The following is a 23,132-nucleotide window of genomic DNA, read 5'->3' on the forward strand; positions in this document are numbered from 1 at the left end:
GCAGCTCAACTGGTTCTCTGCTCCCATATCCATTGTTCGGTGTAGTCTTGGTCTCATGACATCAAAATGTGAACAACAGCTCTAATTGAACGAAGACATTTATTGGTCCATTCAAGGGTCAAACGCCTGTTGTGAATTTTGCCATTCAGCTTCTCACGAGGAGCAACTTGTGCCAAAAGTACTCAAACATTTAACAGTTGGACATGTGCATTTAAAAGCGTCGAGAAGATCAAATCAAGTTTACCTGTAAAGGTTTGAATCCATTTTCATCTCGTCCTGAAATTTCATCTGAAAGCAAAATATCGCAATTTTTTTTGAGTCGTGTATGTCGTTAGAAGGAACAAGCCTTTCAAGTTTATAAGACAAGTTTTCTCTTGGAGGAGACCAAATCAAGTCAACTTCAATTAATTCAAAAGGGCAATTAATATGTCATTATGCTCTTCTTGTGTTTCTCTCCCAGCGTTCATATCTGCTGCAAATTGAGGTACACCCTGAACAGGTTGTCAGATAATCGCAGGGCACCTATAGATACACAACGATCTGCACTCACACATAGGGAGATGTTCCATTAACCTTCCATGCATGTTTTTGGAATGTGTCTGCTTATCCATGCACAGGCGGCCAACATTTATTTCCACATACTGGGGCGAAATGGGCTAAGGACAAAAAAATGCCCTGAAACACTTCAAACGCGCCACTGGTCACCCCCCCCCCCCCAACCACACGTACTGCATTTCAACGCGCCGGCACCCACAGGGAGGTGTGGGTGGGTTGATTTATTAAATACAAACAGCCCACTCCCAAACTCCGCGGCTGTGTGGGGAGTTTTTTCAACAGCCGGCAACATCATCCGCTTTGGCCTGTGTCAGCTTTGACAAGCTGGTCTTGCTTAAAGGGAACAACTATTGGGGTCGCCTACCTCCAAGGGGCAGCCTGAGAAACAGCAGTGGGCTGAACACACACACACACACACTCACATACACACACACACACAAAAAAGTGTTTTTTGTGTGTGTAAAGTGATTCACGCTGTTTATAAATTATAGTTTTTGTGTGTAAAGTGGTCCAATAACAATAAATTGTGCTGTTTGTTTTCTACTGCTGATATTAAAATAGTGGAGGTTTGAATAGGGATTCAAGCGGCCCTGAGCCTCTCTTCCGCGGCGTCATTCACGGATGCTTTTTTTTGGATGGGGGATGCTTTTTTTATCGATCAAGTCACTCATGTGACTCTCCGATTTTTGACCAGCCAGGCGTCTGTTTTTAAGGAGCACTGAAGTGAAGATGAATATTTCAGTTCATCATTGAGAAAAATAAAACAAAGGAAAAAACACAACTTAATATACATTTATTTTTTTGCTGTGTGTGTGGTGTGGTGTTCAGTAAACTGACTAAAAATGGCAACCAAAACACAATTACATCCATCTATTAACAGAGATCACAATGTCCAAACTGATTCATGACAGGAGTATGCAGGTGTAACCCTGTCACAAGATTTGAAAATAAAAATGACACACGCACACAAAAAAAATTGCCTGAAAAATTCAACATGGTTCACGATCTGCCTTTTTTGCAGTTACAAATTCAAAAAAAAAATTGGGAAATCATAAGCACCCTACTCATCCTTGGTCCTTATGATGTTTAAGTGATGAACTTGTTGCCAGGGTTCAGTGTGGACTTCTGGGCAGTTTCAGCTTTAATGGCTGCAATGTTTGGATGCATAAAAATATATTTCTGCAACCCCCTCAGATGGTGACAAAAAAAAGAGCTAATATAGGAAAAACTCGAATTATTTAGTTGTGTATTATGTATATAAAGTGGCACTTTCCATGTCTTGGATTGAAAATGCCCAACCTGAGGATGCTCAATCACAAACAAAATATGCTACGCTACAGGGGAAAGTAACAAAGGCAACACCCTTGCAATGCGGTAGCTAGTGAACCCCAAAGGAGAGGTTTTGAGGACGGGTTAAAAAAAAAAAAAAAGTACATACAATTTTCCTTCTGCAATTAAAACGGTATAACAACACATTATTATAATACAGAAATAATGTTGTGACTGACAGTTAGTCCAAATCTGCTGCGAATCCAGGTCTTTGACTTGGAAAGAAGCAATTGGCGTCTTTTGCATTGCCTGGTGGGGCTGGATGGAGTTGGACAGGAAGAGCTTCGACCAACGTCCCGCGCCATTGTCACTATGATATGGTGGAGCATGAGAGGATCTGGAATACAAAACATCGATTACATCGCACACCAACACAAGAGTATGTCTCTCTCTCTCTCACACACTCACACTGTATAGCATGCGCTTGAGAGTGTGGCATCATTTTGTCTGTTCACGACCTTCACTCCTGCCCTCTGGTGGCTGTTTACTGATGCCCCAAAAAGAAGGGCTTTTTATTTTTTCACTGGCGTCAGGCAGAATCCTTGTATTATAATAACCATCACTTTTATAAACAAACAAACGACAGACAGAGACAGACAGACAGACAGATAGACAGATAGAGCCCATTGAGCAATTTACATTGCACAGTCTAAGAGAGCAAGCTATATTCAATAAACTAACAACTCACAAAAATAACGTATGATATTGATTCTTGATTTCATATTGACATTAGTGATATTGATATTACTGTTATTATATATTCTGGAGATGAAACGGAGGATCTCAAGGCTGATCCTCATCGTCAAACTTTCTGAACATGACACTCCCTTCTTGGGTCCTGACTTATAGGAATGGCCTCCAATTTTGATACACACATCGGGGGAAAAAATGCGGACATTAAGCTTCAATTCTATTTTATCAATATTGTTCATCTTTTGGGAAGACGCTACTCATGTTAATTTCTTACAATGTTCGACAATTATTAAACAGAGTCGGAAACGGTAATATCAATAGCAAACTTTTTCTACATCTCTCCAAGTGTTTACAAATGATCACTTTCTTTTTCCTTTCTTTGGAAATCCCATGAACCCTGTCATCTGAACATTGCTGAACTCAAGCTAACGTTATTGCTTAAATACATGGAGTGTTTTAGTTGGAAGTAGCAGAAATGTATCATGCAACATGCTCTGCTTAGGTTTTTATACAACAAGAGCCAAAGATGATGCAACAAGCTCATTTGCAGGACAAGTTGGAGGAGTGATGAGGAGCTTACCATGAATCTGGCTCACTGCGTTGCTCATTTTCTTCCTGAGTGACCGCTCTTCTCGATTGACATTCTTCCTCTACACACAGAGAAAGTGACATTAGAATGCACAATTCCATTAAGAAAAATGTCAAGAGTTCTTAGTATGACAAAGCCCATAGATTTACAACTACAGTATAACACATCAGTTGAAGAAGAAGAGTTCTCTTTTCATTGACCAACTTCACGGCCATTTTGCTGACGATGAACAAATCAAGGGAAACTGGAAAAAAAAAGGGGGGGGGCCATAGGGGTTCTCTTGCAGGGAAGGAGGTCAAGCTGGTACGCGAGGCACAGAAGTTCCGACTTGACATAGACGGACGGGACTTATCTCCACACATATCCTGGGCTGTGCTACCAGTTCTCTCGAGAGGGGTTGGACTCTCTTTCAATCTGGAGTTGCCCTGCAGAGTAAATATGGGCATACTCATTGCCCCCTAAGCTCAATGTCTGTACATTGGGGTGCACACCGGGTAGCCTCCCTCAGCCTTCGGGCGGGGGAGACTACCAGGTGGGGTCCTGACTGTTGCTTGTGCCTATGCACCAAACAGCAGATCAGAGTACCCACCCTGTTTGGAGTTCTTGGAGGATCCCTGTGGGGACTCCTTCGTTTTGCTGGGGGACTTCAATGCTCACGGGGGCAATGACAGTGAGACCTGATCAGAACTTGAGCGGTGTTCTATTATTGGACTTTTCTGCTCGTCACGGATTGCCCATAACAAACACCATGTTCAAACATAAGGGTGTCCATATGTGGGCTTGGTACCAGGACACCCTTGGCTGCAGTTTGATGATCGACTTTGTGGTTGTATCATCAGGTTTACGGCCAGTGGTTTAAGAACTTAAAGGAAACACTTTCTTCTTTCTCTAAGAGACTCAATAAGCCCCCAAAAAAAGTGCAAACCAGGGCGCTTGACCGAGACCATTTTGCCACTCAGCCACCCTCATTTCTAAATTGTGCGCTTAAAGAGAGATTGCATCGGTGCAAGCAGCCATTCAAATGGTGGGGGGGAGAAAGGTATTCGGACTCTATAAACCTTTGTACCAAATGTTGATTATTTGCTGAAGTGCCATTTTTGTGAACAGCCTGAGTCTGTTCCACTTTTAAATTTTCAATATTTCAATGCCAATATTTAGTGTTCTTGATCATAAAGTTGTTTGCTCTTAAAAAAGGACATACACAATTTAAGATGCTCGATCTTAACATCAGCAACATAAAAAAAAACACAAAATTGCTTGTCATATTTTTTGTCATAATATATTGTTCTAAAAAGTGTGAAGGGACAGGCCTAGGTGAGTGACCTGCGCCCATCAAATAGAGTCGAAATAACTGCAGATAAAACGGATAAGAATGACTGACAAATTCCAGACTGTTAAGGCTTGTTTAAAAAAAATGCATCAAACCTATAAAACTGTGATGTTGAATGTGATGCAATGGAAAATTTGGGTGCACCTATCCTTTTGTGCAAAAAAAAAAAAAGGGGGTTGGGCGCCCCAATGCAAAAATTCTCAAACCCTGCAAACACGACACAGCCACTTGTGGCCTTCAGGTACCTCCGTGACCACTGTGACAACTGAATGGAATACGAACGAGGCTGATTCCAGTCAGAGGCCTCTCTTCTCCCCTCCGGTGTTAAAAACTGTCAATTTGCTTTCGAAAAGAGTGAAGCCATTTTTGTTTATTAAAAGGGAAGTCAACCCCGAAGTATCCATTATCTTAATTCGTTCCACTCGTCGAAAGACGGCATTCTGAATAAGAATGCATTTGCGTAATATGAGTTAAGCAGCAGAATCCACTCGTTTCTGGCCATCTCAGGTGGACATTTTGCCACTTTGTCAACTGAAAAAAATACATCACAATTGCTCAGGTCACGACCAATCATGGCTCACCTGTTTTCTGAAGATGAGACGTGATTGGTTATTACCTGAGCGACCGTGATGCCATTTTACACAAATGCAACCTTTATCAAAATGCCGTGTTTAGACTAGTAGGGCTGCATAAAACCTATGTGACAAAGGTTTTTGACGTCCCCTTTCAGAGGATAAATACTTGGATCCTTCACCATCTCCTCAGAGTAGTGCTGTGCTAGCAGGCGCTTGTGCATAAACTGACAAAATCTGCTTTGATGAGAGGTGCAACGTCTTCTGAGACAACACAGAAAGTCCTGTAACAACTGATAAAATGCCCTGAGAATACAATAACCGATGTGGATGAAAAGGTTCGCAAAACATTAGATCATTTTCTTACCACAGGGGTTTCCTTCCACATCGTCCAGAAGATTGGCTGTGGAATGAGCAGTGCCCAATCTGGTAAAATTGAATGAAGAAAACTAGGTAAAGACAGTTCATTGTTATGCACGAGCTTCTACAATGTCTTGTACGTAGCCATTTGGGAAGGACTGACAGACATTGAATTGCTGTGGATGCCAAATTCTGAATGAATGAATTTTCTTGATGCGCTGTCGCCTTTTTTGAGAGTTCAATGTCTACTACACACAGACAAAATTGTTGGCAGCCTGCTGTTGGGCAACAAAGTCAGACCAACTATTGTCACTGAATTAACCTGAAATTCACAAAGTAATATGACTGAAGGAAAATAAGACATTACATTTTTGTGCTGAAGAGGAATTACTTGCAGGGGGAAAAAAAACATTGTCCTTGGGCAACTCTGAGCCAAAAAAAAGTCAGCAGGTTCTTAGTGCACTCTCTAATCGGGCTCCAATACTTTGGAATGGCTTAACCACAGAAATTAGAGTAGCTGCCTTTTTTGGAATGTTTAAGTCTCAACATAAGACTTATTTGTTGGTCTGGTTAGCCACCCCCCGCCCCCACCCCCAAATACTGTATCTGGAATTTGGTTCAGTTAGTATTCTTTGATTGACCAGGCAGGACAGGTCTTAAGGAGAACCAGTTCCCGGAGACATCTATCGGTGGCACTTCATTTCATTCTTTTTTCTATCAAGCTGTTCTACCTAAGATTGGATGGCATCATACCGTATAATGTGATAAAGGTATCCCGCTCGAAAATGGAAGGGGGGAGGGGGGGGGGGATCAGTCCATCTGATCGCTTCTAAAGTCCCTGGACCAGGGTATGTTGTTGATTAACGTGAACTATAGGCCTGTGAAGCCCTTTGAGGCTTTTGTGACTCAGGGCTTCGTTAATAAACTTGACATTTCTTTTGAAGCTTAATTTTTGCATCTGTATACATCAGGTGTGCCCAAGCTTTTTTGACCGAAGATCTACTTTTCGATCAACCGGCCTCCCGCGATCGACCGCACACGCATGCCTTGATGAACAGCCATAACGGCCCCGAAGATGAACGAAACAGAAAAATAAAGCTGACACAAGAGTTCGTGAAAAGGAAACGCGACATACCTTTGTCGAGACCTGACGCGGAGGATATGAGACACACTTTTGCAGTGTGTTCGGAGCTCATGTGTACTGTTTTAAAATGCTTCTCTCTGCCCTCTAGATTCCCATTCTTTGCCCGTGCTCTCGGTGAATTGTACATGAAACAAACTCTGAATGAGAATAATAATAACAATAAAAGATATAGCGCAACTGCTGCAATTCCAGCAATTCCAGCCGGCTGACCGCTAACAACTTCTGGTGATGCAGGTCACGCGCCACCGTAGGTTAAAGGTGACCTGCTTTTTTAAATTTGTATTTTTTTAAATAATTTTTGTGAAAGAGAGACTGATAGGATGCTATGGGTGCAGTGTGCACTAACACAAAAAATATATCATATTAATAACACACAAAACAAATGGCCCCTCCCACACGCCTCGCAATTGACTTGGGAACAGTGTGCGAGCTAACGGTCGATTGCGATCGACGTATTGGGCTTCCCTGATATACATGCTGTGTCTTGTCAAAAAGTCCAGCTCCAGTTTTGTCTTATCTGGCAGAAGGACATACTCCCAGAATCTTTGTCTCTTGTCAAAATGCTGTATAACAAATTAAAGTCTCATTTTCAAGTTGCTGGGGTTTTTTTTTAACAGAAGGTTGCCAACAATCTTGTTCATGTGTATACATGAACATATGCTGTATTAATTAAATTAAGTATTAAAGGATACGAATGATGCTTCAGAAGTGTTCTCCTTTTCGACTTTCTTCTCTTTGTCTTTTCTGAAAATGTTCTGGCAATTTCAAAAAGCTTCTTTCTTGTCGCTGAAAACAGACAATTCATTTGGTTAAACGTGAATTCGAAAATAAATGTAGGTAGCGTTTAAAATAGGAGACTTACATTTGCCCATATGTTTGAGTTTGTCTCTAAACAGCGCGTCTTCTGACACAGCCTCCGGTGAAGGTGCAGAGAAAGATTCTAGGGCACAATGACAACAGGAACACTGACTGTAATCATACCGTATCTACTGTAGATCAATATAGAATCGTGCATGGGCAATTAACCAATTAATCAACAAATCACATTGGACACGAGCATTCTATTCAATGCATAGTGTGATAGCTTGACGGTGCCCATTCAGCGAATGATATCTACCTGTGCAATTCTCCGAGCTTGATGAATGACTGCACTTTGATCTCTTTGATTCGTATTTCAAGCGATCTAAAAAAGGAGCAGATGTTAGTTAGGATCATTGACATCATCATGAACCAAAAAGGGATGAGTCCTTGCACAAAACAACACGTTGTGGGCGGACAGACACAGGTGCTCGAGTTGCCGCCTCCCGACTCGAAGATCGTGGGTTCCATCTTGAGTGATCACGTTGACTCAACTCTCACCTCAACTGTATTTATAGAGCACTTTCAAACAGCCATCGCTGCACACAAAGTGCTGTACATGGAGCAACTAACAAATACAACCGTAAAGCAACAAATCAGTAACAAAGACAGTAGAAAGCACCGAACAGCACCACCAAGATCAAATCGGAGTCATGCTGAGTCAAATGCCAAAGAATACAAGTGAGTTTTGAGGTGGGTTTTAAAGATGGACAGCGAGGAGGCTTGCCGAATGTTTAGTGGGAGGTCATTCCAGAGAGAGGGACCAGCAACAGAAAAGGCTCGATCCCCTCTGAGCCTCAGTTCAGTTCTTGGTACTTCCAATTCTCAACCCGTATTGTTTTGTGTTTTTTGTTATTGTAAAGTGTCCTTGGGTGTCTTGAAAGACGCTTATAAATAAAATGTATTATTATTATTATTATTATTATTAATAATGTCTGGTCCGCAGACCTGAGGCGCCGGGCAGGTGTGTAGGGGCAGATGAGCTCAGAGAGGTAAGGTGGCGCGAGGTCATTTAGAGATTTGAAAACAAATAATAGGATCTTGAAAATAACTCTAAAATGGATAAGGAGTCAGTGACTCTTGACTGGCACTCAGTCAAGAGGCAAGCAGAGGCATTCTGGACCAGCTGGAGGCGCTTCATGGAGGATTGGCTGACTCCAAAGTAAAGGGCATTGCAATAATCGAGCCGGGATGTGACGAAGGCATGAATTACTGTCTCAAAAGTGTTCATGAGAGACGTTGACATGTCCTTGAGCAATATGCTCAACACCCAGTTGCTCCTGATGTTGCGTCATCATCAGGAGACAGTGGTAAAGCGCTTTTAGTATCCGTACCGTGAAGGTAGAAAAGTGCTATCCAAGTGAAAGCACTTTCATGATATCATATTCACAAGTGTCATGTTAATTACACAGTGTCACAAGTGTTAAGAGTGCAGGAGATCGACTACCTTGATAAGATTATGACTAGAGCTGTCAAACGATTAAAATATTTAATCTAATTAAAAATGCAACTGTCATAATTAACTCAAATGAACTAAAAAATTAATCGTGATTACTCACACATTTTTTATCGTTTCTGAATTTCCTTTTACATTTTTTGTCCTATTTTTCCCCATTTTAATGCTCTCATCAACTTGGAATCATGAATCAGTTTTCTATGTGCCAAATGCAAATATTTACTGAAATAATTTCGATTTTCAATTTTACATGAACATTTTTCACTTGGAGCAGTTATTCACACAATATTACTGTCCATCAACAACAGTGAAAAAAATATTTTGTCACACAACAGCTGCTTTAACAGCTTTTTTTATGAAATCAAAACAGAGCAATATAACATTATAAAGTGCACATCTAAGGTAAACTAGTACTCAGCCTATAGTGGAATTAAACCATGGTTGCATACTTCGTTTTTTTTTCAAGTTTGCTTTGAACACAACAGTCTGTTTCTGTATGTTTGTTGGAGAATAACGAGACACCTGACAGCAGTGTTCGTTATGTGCCGCTGTATTCAAAACTGCCGGCCGTACAAACAAGCGCACGCACTTCCCCGTGTTGCTGGGGCAAACCATTCTGAAAGAGGGGGTTTCACTTCCCCTAACACAGTCAGGCTATGTTGATTGTGTTGGTCCTTCTTGCGCGGAAGTCTCTCTACGGTTTTTGTGTACACCTCATTTCGGATGACTACACTTGGTTCGATGACAACACTGGAGACGTTTTATTTTCGCTAGGTCGCTACCACTGCAGCACACTGTCACTGTCAGACGAACACAGAGAAGCTCCACCCGCTCTATTTATATGGACACGGAACGCTGTAACCTTCCACACAAAATAGTTCCAAACAAGTAACAATCGCGTCAGTGGCATACATCGTATACCTGTATGATACACAGAGAGAGAAGAACAGGTAACCTGGCAACTTTTTAAAAGTAAACTTTCCATTCATAAACTCTTTAAGTATCCGTTTTCGGTGTCTCGCGCTGCCCTGGCTGGCAAAACAGACATGGGCGTGGACTTCTGCAGCGCGCTTGTTGTTTTGTTTCTGGTGTATTTATAGAGCAACGTAACATCCGCTTGTGCCGTGTGCCGCGTTAATCTCGCGAGAAAAAAATTTAATCCCGTTAAAATTCATTTAAATTAATGCCAATAAAAACGCGCTAAACTGACAGCTCTAATTATGACAATGTAAAATAAATAAATAAAATCGGAATTACTGCATTTTTTTTTTAACCCTTTCAGGGACAGCGGTTACTACAGTGGACAGCTTATCAGGTTACAGGGTGCATAAAGGGGTTAAACTTGACGACCATCATTAGTTATTGCCAAGTACAGTATATATTTTTAAGGTGGCATGCATCTCTGGAAGGCTTCCTTAAAACCCATGTTTTGTGTGTAGCTGTAGTTTTGTGAATACTTTAATACTTTTTGTTCCTAGTTGGGAATCAATATTCATGTATGATGTCAAGCCAAGGAAAATGTTTTCATCATGTATTCCCTTTTTGCCATTCCTTTATTTAATATAAAACTTTTCGTTACTTCAGTTTTTACTATTGCTTTGTAAAAGAATTTATGTTTTACAAATGTTATAAAGTAAACAAAACTAAGATAAATAAGTTTGTCTTTTCCTCTCACAATGCAGCAACCATTTTAATATATATATTATCTTCAACAATGCAACAGAAAATATTTATCGACTACCAAACTCAATACTTTATGGTCGTTACACTGCTTGTACAGTATCGTAAATTATACACTGAAAAGTAACAATTTTTGTAAAAATTCTTCTCAGATCCCCCAAATGTTCTCAACAATGTTGAACACTGAGTATGCGAGAAGTGTATCATTATATACAAAACCACAAGGTCCAGGCTGAAACACAAACAAAGTGAGCAGAACAGGTGGCCTTGAATGAGTGAAAGACATGTACCGTATCACTGTTTCGGGTTGGGCACCGCTTGACGCCTTGTTTCGATTCCAATTCCAAACTACTCTCAATTTTGATTATTTTCGGAGGCAGGTGAAAAAACATCTCCATGATTTAAACCGGTGATGTCTAAACAACGGCATTCCTTTTTTTTTTTTTTTGTGGCCCGCGACAGACTAAAATAAACATTTAACACGCCCTACATTGTACCGGTACCAACTTTCTCCACATTGTGGTTAGGCAGGAATAATACACCCACACGTGCTCCTGGTTCTCCTTCGTTGGCATTAAAATTAGGAAGCAAAATTTTAAAATAGAAAAGAATCAGAATGTTAGTCCCAGTGCCAATCAATTCTCGGTATCCGATGCCCAACCCCACTTGTCTTGCCAATTATTAGACAATTATGGCTGTGTGTCAACTTATTTTCAGAAGACAGTAAATAGATACTGCAATACTAGATGGACTATTCTCAGTTACACTTTTCTACAGGACTGTCACTTCAGAAGAATAGAAGAAAAGGCTTGCTGAAATGCGAGTGGCGTGTCTCCGAAAAGCGTACCTCTCTCTAAGGCAACAAGAAACTCCCGGTTTCGCTGCAGTTCTCTCATGAACTCCTCGTTCTGTAGAAAAAGGGCAATACGCTCGTCTTCCAGATACTGCTTCAGTTTCTTGTCTTGCTCTGTTGCGACTGCCGTCAGATCTGGACGGCCAGTTGTGCCTGCAGCTCCAGATTGAGAACTTGACCGGGTTGTCCAGTGACTCGAAGAGACCGAAGATGAGGATGGTGTGGATCCAAGCTGGGAGATATTGGCCTGAGTGCTCTGTGGAAAAGACAAGTCATAAGCAATGAATGGGCTTCGAAGTTCATTTTTGCTCAACAGTGCAAGGTTTTCGTGACTGGCAGCGCATTTGAAGCGTTCTAAGCAAAAATTTTGCTCCCTTGCCCATTCCACCGACGAAGGCTGAAGTGAACTTTTGCCGGTGGCGGTGGGTTGACAACAGCCAATCTGCGGCAAGAACGTACTAAATGTGTCACAAAAGCAAGCACACAGCCAAAGAAAGTACATTTTAAAAAAACATGCACAGACACTACGTCGTGAAATAAAAACAATTTGGGACAATATCATTGCATGGTATAAATGGTACGGAGGCATTTAAAACTATACTGCTTTTGGATAGTACCGGCAATTGCAGCGCCACCTCTCGCCACATGGTGTTACCGTGTTTTAACGACAGTTGACTTGACATGGAGCAAGCTTGGGGAAACACCGAATGTAACGCTCATGGTGACCGTGAACTATCTCGACACGATGCTTGTCTCACGTGTGGGCAGACAAGAGGAGGGGCACTAAACAAGTTGTAAACAATTCAGCCCACTCACCACATGATACTCCATTTTCCTTGCTCCAAATTATTCTAGCCTGTTGCTCCTTTTTGTCTCTGCCGCGCCCTATAAAGTAAGCTGGCTGTGTTGTTTTGCGTGTATATATATATTATATACACACACAATTTTTTTTCTTTCTCTCCTAAACAACACGTGTACAATGGCCATGTGGCAAAATAAAAACAATGTGTGTGTCTATATATTTATATATATGAAGAGAGAGAGAGAATTTCTATCAATTATCAACGTTTTGGGGGTATTTTTTCATGATTGTATGTGTGTGGTTGTGTGTAATCGTCAGGACATCAAAGAGGAGGAGACAGGAGAGTACATTGAACTCTCTCTGCTGTGTGCCTGCACAGATTAAATGATAGTAATAAAAGACTATAAAGAAATAAAATAACTTTAATACCAATGAAAAAAAAACAGCAAGCATGAATCATTTTAGGTGATGACATTGCCAGAGAGCGAGCTGTCAAAATGATGGCTTGAGGAGATCTAGTTAGTAGTTTCAGAATTTAGGTGGTCCTTGTATTTCAGAAAGGAACAGTGCTCCTTCTTTTTGAGTCAGTTCGGGTCCTATAGAGTCTTACCTGCACCGGAAGCTTGGGTGCCTTTTGACACTAAATGCCAAAGTGCTGTGTGCATACAGCCCATTGTCCATCCATCCATCCATTTTCCGATCCGCTTATGCTCACAAGGGTCGTGGGGGGTGCTGGAGACTATCCCAGCCATCTTTGGGCAGTAGGCAGGGGACACCCTGAACCGGTTGCCAGCCAATCGCAGGGCACAGAGAGCCGAACAACCATCCACACTCACACTCAGACCGAGGGACAATTTGGAGTGTCCAATCAGCCTGTCGTGCATGTTTATGGAATGTGGGAGGAAACCGGAGTACCCTGAGAAAACCCACGCAGGCACAACAACATTTTGCCAATGAAGATGGAGTTTGACTTGGAACTGCTGCCCTCATTCCTCACTACCAGTGCCGTTCAAGACTGGTGGAGATCAGAATAGCCGAAACTAACGTGGCTATTTGCAATTCTTAACCACATCCTTCTTATTTTCATACTCTCAAAGCCACGCAGACGTATGAAGATGTCCACTTTGTTGGCTTAAAATTTCCCTCCGCTCAAGAGAGAGATTCTTCAAGTGATCATAGTTAGCTGTAGATGTTCTACAAGAAATCTGTATCAAATGATGTGAGCTTTGTTTCACTTACCTTTATACATTCTAATTGTTGAGGAAGGATTCTCAGGAAATCATCTGGGAGATTTCCAAGCAATGGAGGGTTCCAGTTCCGGAAGCTTTTGACCTTCTTGTGATCTGAAAGTGGCTGGGCTTCAAATCTATGAAGGGAAATACCATGGCAAGACAGAGAGATTCTTAAGAACAACATTTGGAATATTTTTGTACAAAACATATAATTTCCTATCAGTCATTAATACAGCGGTATCCTGATTTAGGAGTTTAATTCGCTCCATGACCTTGTATCTACAATTACCTTTCCCCATTGAAATGAGTGGCAATGGAATTCATTTATTCCAAAACCCGCCCCAGCCCCACCAAAAAATAATATTAAAAAAAAAAAAAAAAAACAATTTAGATGAATAGCACTTTACTGTATTGCACCTTATAAAAACAAATTCAGAACAGAATTCAATACAATGTAAAGAATGAAACATTTTCATACCTGTCAACTCATACGGTTTAGCCATAGTTCATACGGATTCTGTGGTGAATCTTACGTATATGGCCGTATCGCACAAATCATACGGATTCTGAAAATTTCAGTTTTTTTGGTTTTTCCCCCCCCCTGACAGGTAGTTCCGTTTGCTTTTGCCCAGAACGGTGCTCGTCTACTCGACTGCTTTCATTTCCGGAATACAACTCTGAACACAGTAATGCCACTAAGTAGAATGATGATTAGACATTAACCAGACATTGTATTATGGAGATCTACAATAAATATCATTGAAAATTTCGTGGGGTTTTTTCTGTGCCGTTATTTTGACATAAAATGCTTTGGTATGTTATAAGGATTTTTTGCTCTTTATAAGGATTTTTTTGGTAGTTTATACAGGTTGGCGCTCCGAAAAGTTGACAGGTATGCATTTTTTGCATCATGATTTCATGCAGGCGGCCCGGTAGTCCAGTGGTTAGCACGTCGACTTCACAGTGCAGAGGCCGGGTCCAATTCCAGCTCTGGCCTCCCTGTGTGGAGTTTGCATGTTCTCCCCGGGCCTGCGTGGATTTTCTCCAGGTATTCCGGTTTCCTCCCACATTCCAAAAACATGCGTGGCAGGCTGATTGATCACTCTAAATTGTCCCTAGGTGTGTGTGTGTGTGGGTGTGCATGGTGGTTCGTCTGTGTGTGCCCTGCGATTGGCTGGCTACCAATTCGGGGTGTCCCCCGCCTCCTGCCCGAAGACAGCTGGGATAGGCTCCAGCACCCCCCGCGACCCTAGTGAGGATAAAGCGGTTCGGAAGATGAATGAATGATTTCATGCTTCAACTGAATGGACAATATGTTGCTCCTTCTGGTGTGTATAGTGGCTTGCAAAAGTATGTGAACTTTTGCCACATTTCAGGCTTCAAAATATAAAATTGGAATTTAGTGTGTGAGGAATCAACACCACCATATATATTTTTAACTTTTTGTGGAAATAAAAAACTGAAAAGTCGGTCGTGGATTCTTTTTCGGCCCCTTTTCCCGTCAGTGAAGCCAGCTCTCTCAAGTACCGTACTTCCCTGATGATTTCAGAATGATCCAATATGGACCTAAATGTTGACGATGATAAACAGAGTCCACCTACGTGTAATCTACTCTCAGTATAAATGCACCTGCTTGGTGATGGGCCCAGAGGTCTATTAAAAGAATAATGGAGAGTAAACAGCATCGCAAAGACCAAGGAACACTCTAGGCACATCCGGGATAAAGTTAAAGAGAATTTAAAGCACAATTAGGATACAAAATGTTTTCAAACTTCTCCCGGAGCCCTGTTCAAGCAATCACATTGAAATGGAAAGAGTATGAGACAATTGCAAACCTACCAAGACTCGTCCGTCTCTCGAAATTTTGTTACAGCTGCAGCTGTTGTCAAAGCGCAATATGAATAAAGATGTATTGTATTATACTTTCACAACGTCTGGAACTTGTCAACACACCGCACCGTTATTTCACTTTTCTTTGATTATAACTTTTAAAGAGCGAGAGAAGCCAAAATCTATATCACAATTTAAAATCCAATTAGTCGTCAACCCCAATAGATGGCTCAACAAAGATATTAGGGGGAAATAGAAAGCAAAGATATCCAGACCAAATAAGCTAAATTTGATCATTTCCCAGTGCGTGCCTCTCTCTAACGGACCAGTAAAAGCCTGGTCCACATGGCAATATTTTAAAATTGACAGTAGACTTCCAAAACATGAGAGACCCCACACATGAAGAGAGCGAGAGAATGGGTGAGTGGGTGGGTGGATGGATGGATAGATGGATAGATAAATCGCAGGTACAGCAGCTTTGAAAATACAGTGATTTGTGTGTAGCCACTCGGCAAAATCAACCCATCGCACACATACCCGAATTCACTCACAAATATTCCAGAGTCAGACGGGAAATCTGGCAAAATTTTCAGATTAAATGTGACAAATTGAGATTGAATAGCCGGTCACCAGATGCAAGTCGAAACTTTTGAACCAAGAACTCCCGCCTTACCTTAGTGGGGGTGTCAAAGGGGCTTCTGGGTATTTTCTGTCAAAAATGTGCATGTCATATGTAGGTGGTGAGTAGATTGGAGGTGGTTCCTCATCTGAACTGTCTGGTTCAAGTGTTCTCTCCAGAATCTAGAGAGGAAGGAAGGAAAAGAATATATATCACACACGTACAGTATGCTTCAATTCAATCTCTTCATGTCATTATTATGGTCTATATCCACTCCAGAAGGGATGGCAATTTAGTAAAATACTATCAATGCTAATATGCATTGATGAGCTTGGACACTTTCCACTGACCTCTGGCGGGATACTGTCATCAGAGTCTGTGCTATCATCTGAAGCCTGTCCATCAATGCTCATCTGGAGAAGCTGGTCAATGGTGGCATCCACAGCTCCGTTATTGGAGCGTAGCACACACTCGATGACTTCATAGTCCATTGTCGGGAACATGATCTTGAAGTCCTCCATGGCCTGGTTGAACTCCAGGCGGCGTACCTGGCGGTTGGGTCTGCTGTTGTTAAGCTCGCCCTGTCCATCACTACCGCCACTGCTTCTAGATCCTCCATTACTACTGCTTCGTCGGAACAGGCTGGTCATCGTCAGGTTCTCGCCAACCTAATGCTAGGATGGCCGTTAGGCGTGTGATCTTTAGGTGTTCCTCGGTTCCCTCTTGATTTATCAGCTACTCATTCTATCATAAACATAGTAGTCAGTTCTGGGTCAACAGTGATCCTCAACAGTTGGATTCAGTTGCCTTTGGCATGGCGCTGTCATGGGCTGTGAGGAGTGCATGTCAAGCCTCTTTTAGGTTTTAAGACCTACAATAGAGGGAAGAAAAGGATATTATGTTACCTTGGCTATTTTATTTTGCTCAGAAATCGTGTAGTTCCTTTGACAGCTGTGCGATACCGGAGCTCAATTGCTGTGCAGTCCCGACCTTCAGTATGTATGTAACAAGATGTTCTTTCTAACAGCATCATTCTTCAGCCTAGTTGCACTGAAAACATTTTTAATTGTAAAGAACACTATTTTTAAAAGTGGATAAGGAAGGGAAGAGATACCCCTACTATGCAAGCAGGTTAAGCAAAATTAAAAACATTTATCGGTAATCTAAAAATTTACAGCTTGCAGCATCCGCTTCTATTGTATACTTATATCCCAACTTCATTTGGTGTGGATAAAGTCGAATTTTACTGCGGAAAAATTAATTCACATTTAGATATAAAATAGCTGGGTAGTAACCTGACATTTCTTTATCTGGTTAACATCAGCGATCCTTGACTCTTGTCTTCATTTGGTCACGTTTCAGTTTGTTGCAAATTACACAGACAGCAGGAAGATTTGGTGGCCTGGTACTGGTGACATGTTTCACCTGAGAATTTACCTTTAAATTTGGGGTGAAAATGGTGAATAATCTCCTTGCTCAGCAATATTCACGGCAGCTTCAACCTCATTCTGGCTGTACGCTACCTGACGTTTTTTTTCAACAGCTATGATTGTTTTAGAGTCAAAAAACCACCCATAAAATGTGTTATGAAACCCTAAAGTTTGAATTTCATGGTCACTGCCTCAACAAGTAGTCCACTGGTACCGGCTGTCTTGGCAAGCAATGTTTCGGTCTGATCCAAACAGGTCAACCATTCATTGGTACACTGACAACATTTCTCCCAGCGTAGAAATGAAAAAGCCTTCACTGATTCGCCATCACCTCATCCTTGGTAAATTATACAGAGCAACGTAAAAACAGGACAGATGTCGCCACGACTACTGAGGCTGCCATGATTGTTGCGTACCTAATTTACATAAACAAGCCAATAGTCGGATTGGACGACGTGCCGTCACATGACTGTAGCACTAAAAATTACATTGTCTCAGGGGCTGGAAGATAGCGATCTTTACTGTCAAATAAGACAAGAACCGCAGAATTACGCGTGGTGCAATACAGCAATAGTGACATTTCAATATGTTGTTGGCGCGCCGATGAGTGGAACGAAGGTGAACGATACACAGCCACCACTGATGGTCTAGTTCAGGGGTCCCCAACCGCTGCGCTACGGTCCGTGGATCATTTGGTGCCGGGCCGCACAGAAAGAATAAATAACTTACATTCCTTCCGTTCTATTGAGTTCGGAATCTGAGAGATGATTTATTTTGAAAAATTACCGGATCCTCTGTTATATCAGTCTACAGTAAGTGACTCTTGACGCAGGTGAATGCACACTTCTCAGTCACATGATAGGAAATGAAACCCAGGAGCTAGAAAAATGAATAAAAAAACAAACGTCTTTGAAAAGTTGTTTTCGGGAAGGGGAAAAGGCCCAGCCAGAAGACAGAAGAGGAGCCTACGACTTTCAAGAAAGAGAAGGCCACATTTAACAGACAGTATCAGGAGTCCTATTTCGAATATGGCTTTATCTCAACGGGAGATTCACACACACCAAGCCTACTCTGCATAATAAGCGGCAATGGTGAGTCGTATTTTTCATGCAGTTTTTATTTGCGGCGTATCTTACTTTGAAGGCATGTTTAAACGTTACCAGAGCGACCAGAGAACGTTACGGCCAGATAGGACGTTCCTTGTGTCATGATTCGTGTTTATTATTGTTTCGAAAATACCACACTTTTCATGCAGGTCATATCATATTGGTGTATCTATCCGGCCTTAAAGGCCCTGAAAATATTGTCTGACATGAAACCGGTCCGCGGGGCAAAAAAAGGTTGGGGACCGCTGGTCTAGTTCACTGGTGTCAAACTCAAGGCCCGGGAGCCAGATTTGGCCCACCATGTCATTTTATGTAGCCCGCTTAAACAAATCGTGGGTGACAACTTCCATGATGCTTGCTAAAATCTGTACCGAAATGTCAAATTGTTATGTGTAATAAATAATGTTGCGATTTTGTAATAATTTTGCAACCCTGTTTACACTCACTTGAACAACAATAATTGAACAAAAAACAAATAGCTGACTGTTTTCAAAACTAGTAAGCAATCTTTTTTTTGTTTGTGTAAAAGTAATAATGTGATGTGACGATGAAACGTTAATTCGGTTTTTGTCATCACGGCCCTCCGAGGGAAGACATAACTCCAAAGTGGCCCGCGACAAAAATGAGTTTGACACCCCTGGTTGACATCGATGGCTTTCGTGACCACAATTTTGACATTCATACATAACTTGTGAAGACAACTTAGATGGAGACGCAATGCCCACAACAATACTACATCAGGGTAAAATGGGGACTGTTCGAAGCTTTATTAAAAACATCTTTAAAAGTTGGGCCAAATTTCATCAACCACACACTACAAAGTCGTCGGCTGTGAAACAACTCTGTTTGAACAAGAAAGTAGTCACTTTTTAACTTTATTTCCACTTAAGTTCACAATTACAAGTTATATTGACAATAAAGGAAGGGGCGGGGGCAATGAAAACACACCCCAAAAACACAAAACAATAACGATACACCTAACTTGAAACCTATGTGAGCCTTCAACATCTCACCTCTATAACAGGGGCCCCCAACCGCCGGTCCGCGGACCGTTACCGGTCCGCAGGGCATTTGGTACCGGGCCGCACAGAAAGAACTTGCCTTAATTCCGTTTTATTTATTTCGGAATACGAAAGGTGTTTTATTTAGAAAAATTACCGGATTCTCCGTTACATCCGTCTGTGTCACGCTTGACTCACGTCAAACCACGCTTCTCCGTCACGTGACCGATTACGCTAAAAACAAAACGTTGGAGGTCGCAAAATGAGTTTAAAAAAAACTGCTGGAGATCGCAAATGACGGCGGCCTTAAAAGTACGTTCGAGACAACTGGATTAAAGTTATGGCTGAATACTCTGAGATCGCCACAATAGCACTGTTGCTATTTCTGACATTCTACCTGTGTGAGGTGGGGGGTTTCTGCAGCAACTAAAACAAAATTACGAAGTAGACTGGACATAAACCACACACTTGAGGTGTCATTGTCTCCTATTACCCCGAGATGGGACCGTCTAGTTGCAGAAAATCGAGCTCGGGACTGTGGTGAGTCGTCATTTTCATGCACTATGAATTTGCGTTGTATCGTATTTTGAAGGCATTAAACATTACCATAGCAATCAGTGTTGCGTCCAGATTAGACGCTCCTTGTGTTTATTATTTTATTTCGAAAACACCACAGTTTTCATGCAGCTCATAACATATTATTTTGTTGTATTAATCCGCCACATCTTAAATGCCGGTCCCTGAAAATATTGTCTGACATAAACCGGTCCGTGGGGCAAAAAAAGGTGGGGGACCCCTGATCTATAATATCAGTTGCCCTCGTCAAAAACATGTCTGCAGAACAAGGATGATTCTGGCGTGATATACAACGCTTTGCTGCTGTGATTGTTGCAACTCACTGCTAACAGGCTAACGGTAACGTCTCATCTTTTGGCAAACACGTTACCCTTGAAAATCGATATAAATGCCAGTAATGGTCACGCCGTGGTTTTAAAGTTAAAGTTTGGAGAACATATCTGATTTCGATTGGAACACGATTAACCCGAAGGCGAATTAGCTAGTTCATAGCATTCACTTTAAAAGGTCCCACAGATAATTGTCATCCACAAGGCCCGACTAACTTCCAGAAGCACCCAATCCAAATTGACTAAGCTTACATTTGTCACAGATCTAGGACATCTACAATACGACTGTCTTGCCACTCAGGAATTTCGATTTTTGCATTTTTGCCCTGGTCCTTTTAGACAAAGAGAATAAATTCGGTATTTGGCACCACAGTACACATCTGATATAATGCATCAAACACTAGAACCTAAAGCGAAACAAGTATTTCAGGTTGGACATAATGCGGTTTGGCTACCGTTACTCACAGATTGGTTGCGTCTTGAGCAGAAAAGAAAGTATCCACAGTGTAGCGGTGTGTCCACAGAAGGGCCAGCTGTTGTAATGGGACGGTGGGCCGTATTATTGTACCGTAATGGGAAACACAAATATCCTGTCTCTCCTCCACACTCTGAGCAATAAGCTACACCTCAGCTAGCAACCGGATGTGTCCATTTAACTCGGTGCACATAATGTAAAATCTACACACTGGAGAAAGTTCAGTGTCAATTTTCAATGGATTGTTTGCGCTGCACGTCTATTTAGACATGATTTGCATTACATAAATATGACTTGTTTCGTTCGTATTTTTTGCGTAGTTGACGTTGCTTTCTGATGGTAAATTCATGAAAAACAAAGCGAGATTACAAGTGCAACAGATCGTCTAATTTTCATCCATTATATATGAAGTGAAAAAAAGGATGAAAAGTCCCGACATTGCATTTCTAATGTAATGTGCCAGAAGAACCTGGACGATGTCGGAAAAAAAATTATCCCAGTTCACTGTTAAATATTAACTTTTCAAATTAATATGTCCCCTATCGTACATTTATTACTGCTCTTGTTTTTTCCCCATTGTCTTTAGTTCTGTTTTTAAAAGCTTTTAAAAGAACATTTAATCATGTAAAGGTCAATACCGCGGCCAGGCCAGCCTCAACACAGAAAGCCGAAGTCAAATAGCTCTCACCGCGATTGTTTATACCGGGCATTACGGTAACCCGCCGCCCGCTGCCACCTTCTAAATAAGAGCTAACTGACGAATACATTCACATACCGATAAATGGTTTGGATTTAAAATAATGTGATTAAATAACTCCACTGGGGCCACGCAACCAGTTCACCTCCAGAGAAAACGAACTGTATCAGGATTGCACCAAGAAACGTTCTGAAATTGATAGAAAGAGAAGTTAATGTTAACTTTGCATCAGTGACTGAAAATATATCTGATAAAAGAAAAAACCTTAAAAATATGTTTTTGTTATCCTGCTGTCAGACCAGTTCTAGGGCCCAGTAGGCCACCCCAGGTATCCAACCAACGTACTAATATTAAGATCTGACTCAGCATTTTAAAACGAAAGTCCTCTGACATCTGCAAATTTTATCTTTAAAAGAATAATTAAAAATGTAATTTTCTTTGTTCCTCAACCAGTTCAAGGGCACCGTGAGCCACCCCAGGTATCCAACCAAAATACTTTCACTGAGATTTGATGTTGTATTTTAAAAGCATTCTGAAATCTGCAAATCTGACCTTAACTACAGATTTTTTTTTAAACATTAAAAGTCAATTTTCGTTATCCGACAACCAAACCAGTTCCAGGCCACACTCGTCCCGCCCCCCTCTCGTAATTTCAGAATAAAAGGCCTCTGAAGTCTGCAAATTTTACCTTTAACGCCTTACTAAAACATTTAAAAATCTATTTTGTTTATCCTGCAACCAGACCAGTTATACAGTTAAAGGAACAGCCTAAAACAATATTTTAAAAGGCTTACTGTTGCTTAATTCATATGCCACAAACACAATATTAATCAGAATGCCGTATTTAGACCAGTTGGCCTGCAATTAACTTATTGTCAAGAAAATTTTGGGGTCGACATCCCCTTTAAAAACTGTGTTTCTTTTGCAGCAAGCTTCGGGTTATTGTCAATCTACATTGTGAAGTGTCGCCCCATGAATTTTGAAGCATTTGGCTAAATATGAGTGGCAACCACTTCAGATTTAACTCTACTGCTTTTGTCATCAAACCAAATCATTGTTAAAGAGATCCAGTTCAACGAGCAGCCACATGCCAACGCCACGACAACACCACCACCATGCTTCACTGATGAGGTGGTATGATTTGGATCTTGAGCAGTTCCTTCCCTTCTCCATCCTTTTCTTTCTATCGTTCTGGTACAAGTCGATCTTTTGTCTCATCTGTCCCCAAGATGTTCTGGAACTGTACAGGCTGTTTTATGTTTCTAGGCAAACTCGAATCTCACCTTGTTTTTGAGGCTCACCAACGGTTTGTTTACACCTTGTGATGATAAACCCTTTGTATTTCCTCTGTTTAAGTTTTTTTTTCTTAATTTTTTAATTTTGACATTGATATACTCGCCTCCTGGAGTGCTCTTGATCTGCTCAATTGTAGTGACGGGGTTTTTCTTGATGAGGGAAAGGATGCGTCTGTCATCCACACTAGTTTTCCAAGGTCTTCCAGGTTTTTGGCGCTGGTGATCTCACCGGTGCGTTCTTTTTCAGAATGTTCCAAACAGTTGATTTTGCCAGACTGAATGTTTTTTGCCATCTCTCCGATGGGTTTGTTTTGATTTTTC

At 41.3% G+C, this 23,132-nt stretch overlaps 1 protein-coding gene across 2 annotated transcripts; it reads right to left on the minus strand.

Annotated features, from left to right (window-relative positions):
* Positions 1 to 1,333: 1,333 nt before the first annotated feature.
* cuedc1b (CUE domain containing 1b) lies at positions 1,334 to 20,981 on the minus strand. 2 transcript variants are annotated; one of them, XM_086125797.1, is made up of 11 exons: positions 20,810 to 20,981; positions 16,253 to 16,773; positions 15,957 to 16,084; positions 13,461 to 13,587; positions 11,414 to 11,675; positions 7,690 to 7,755; positions 7,435 to 7,512; positions 7,265 to 7,358; positions 5,436 to 5,497; positions 3,158 to 3,227; positions 1,334 to 2,221 (listed from the first exon to the last, which is right to left on the minus strand). In XM_086125797.1, coding segments are annotated over exons 2-11 (1,188 nt in total). In that variant the 5' UTR covers positions 16,553 to 16,773; positions 20,810 to 20,981; the 3' UTR covers positions 1,334 to 2,220. The 2 variants fall into 2 exon arrangements, with proteins under 2 accessions (XP_085981923.1, XP_085981924.1); XM_086125798.1 differs by having other exon boundaries at positions 5,436 to 5,494; positions 20,810 to 20,979.
* Between the last annotated feature and the right edge of the window lie 2,151 nt (positions 20,982 to 23,132).

This window comes from Hippocampus guttulatus, chromosome 12 (genome assembly GCF_054856545.1).
Source record: "Hippocampus guttulatus isolate MCC_2025c chromosome 12, RoL_Hgut_1.0, whole genome shotgun sequence".
Lineage (NCBI taxonomy): Eukaryota > Metazoa > Chordata > Actinopteri > Syngnathiformes > Syngnathidae > Hippocampus > Hippocampus guttulatus.

What these genes read in the sequence shown, in the direction of transcription:
- cuedc1b (XM_086125797.1), bottom strand. Translation starts at nt 16,552, where the DNA reads ATGACCAGCCTGTTCCGACGAAGCAGTAGTAATGGAGGATCTAGAAGC. An exon ending in CCTTTGACACCCCCACTAAG is followed by an intron (nt 13,588 to 15,956) that starts GTAAGGCGGGAG and finishes TTCCCTTCATAG; the next exon opens with ATTTGAAGCCCAGCCACTTT. An exon ending in TCTTGTTGCCTTAGAGAGAG is followed by an intron (nt 7,756 to 11,413) that starts GTACGCTTTTCG and finishes CTCCTTTTTTAG; the next exon opens with ATCGCTTGAAATACGAATCA.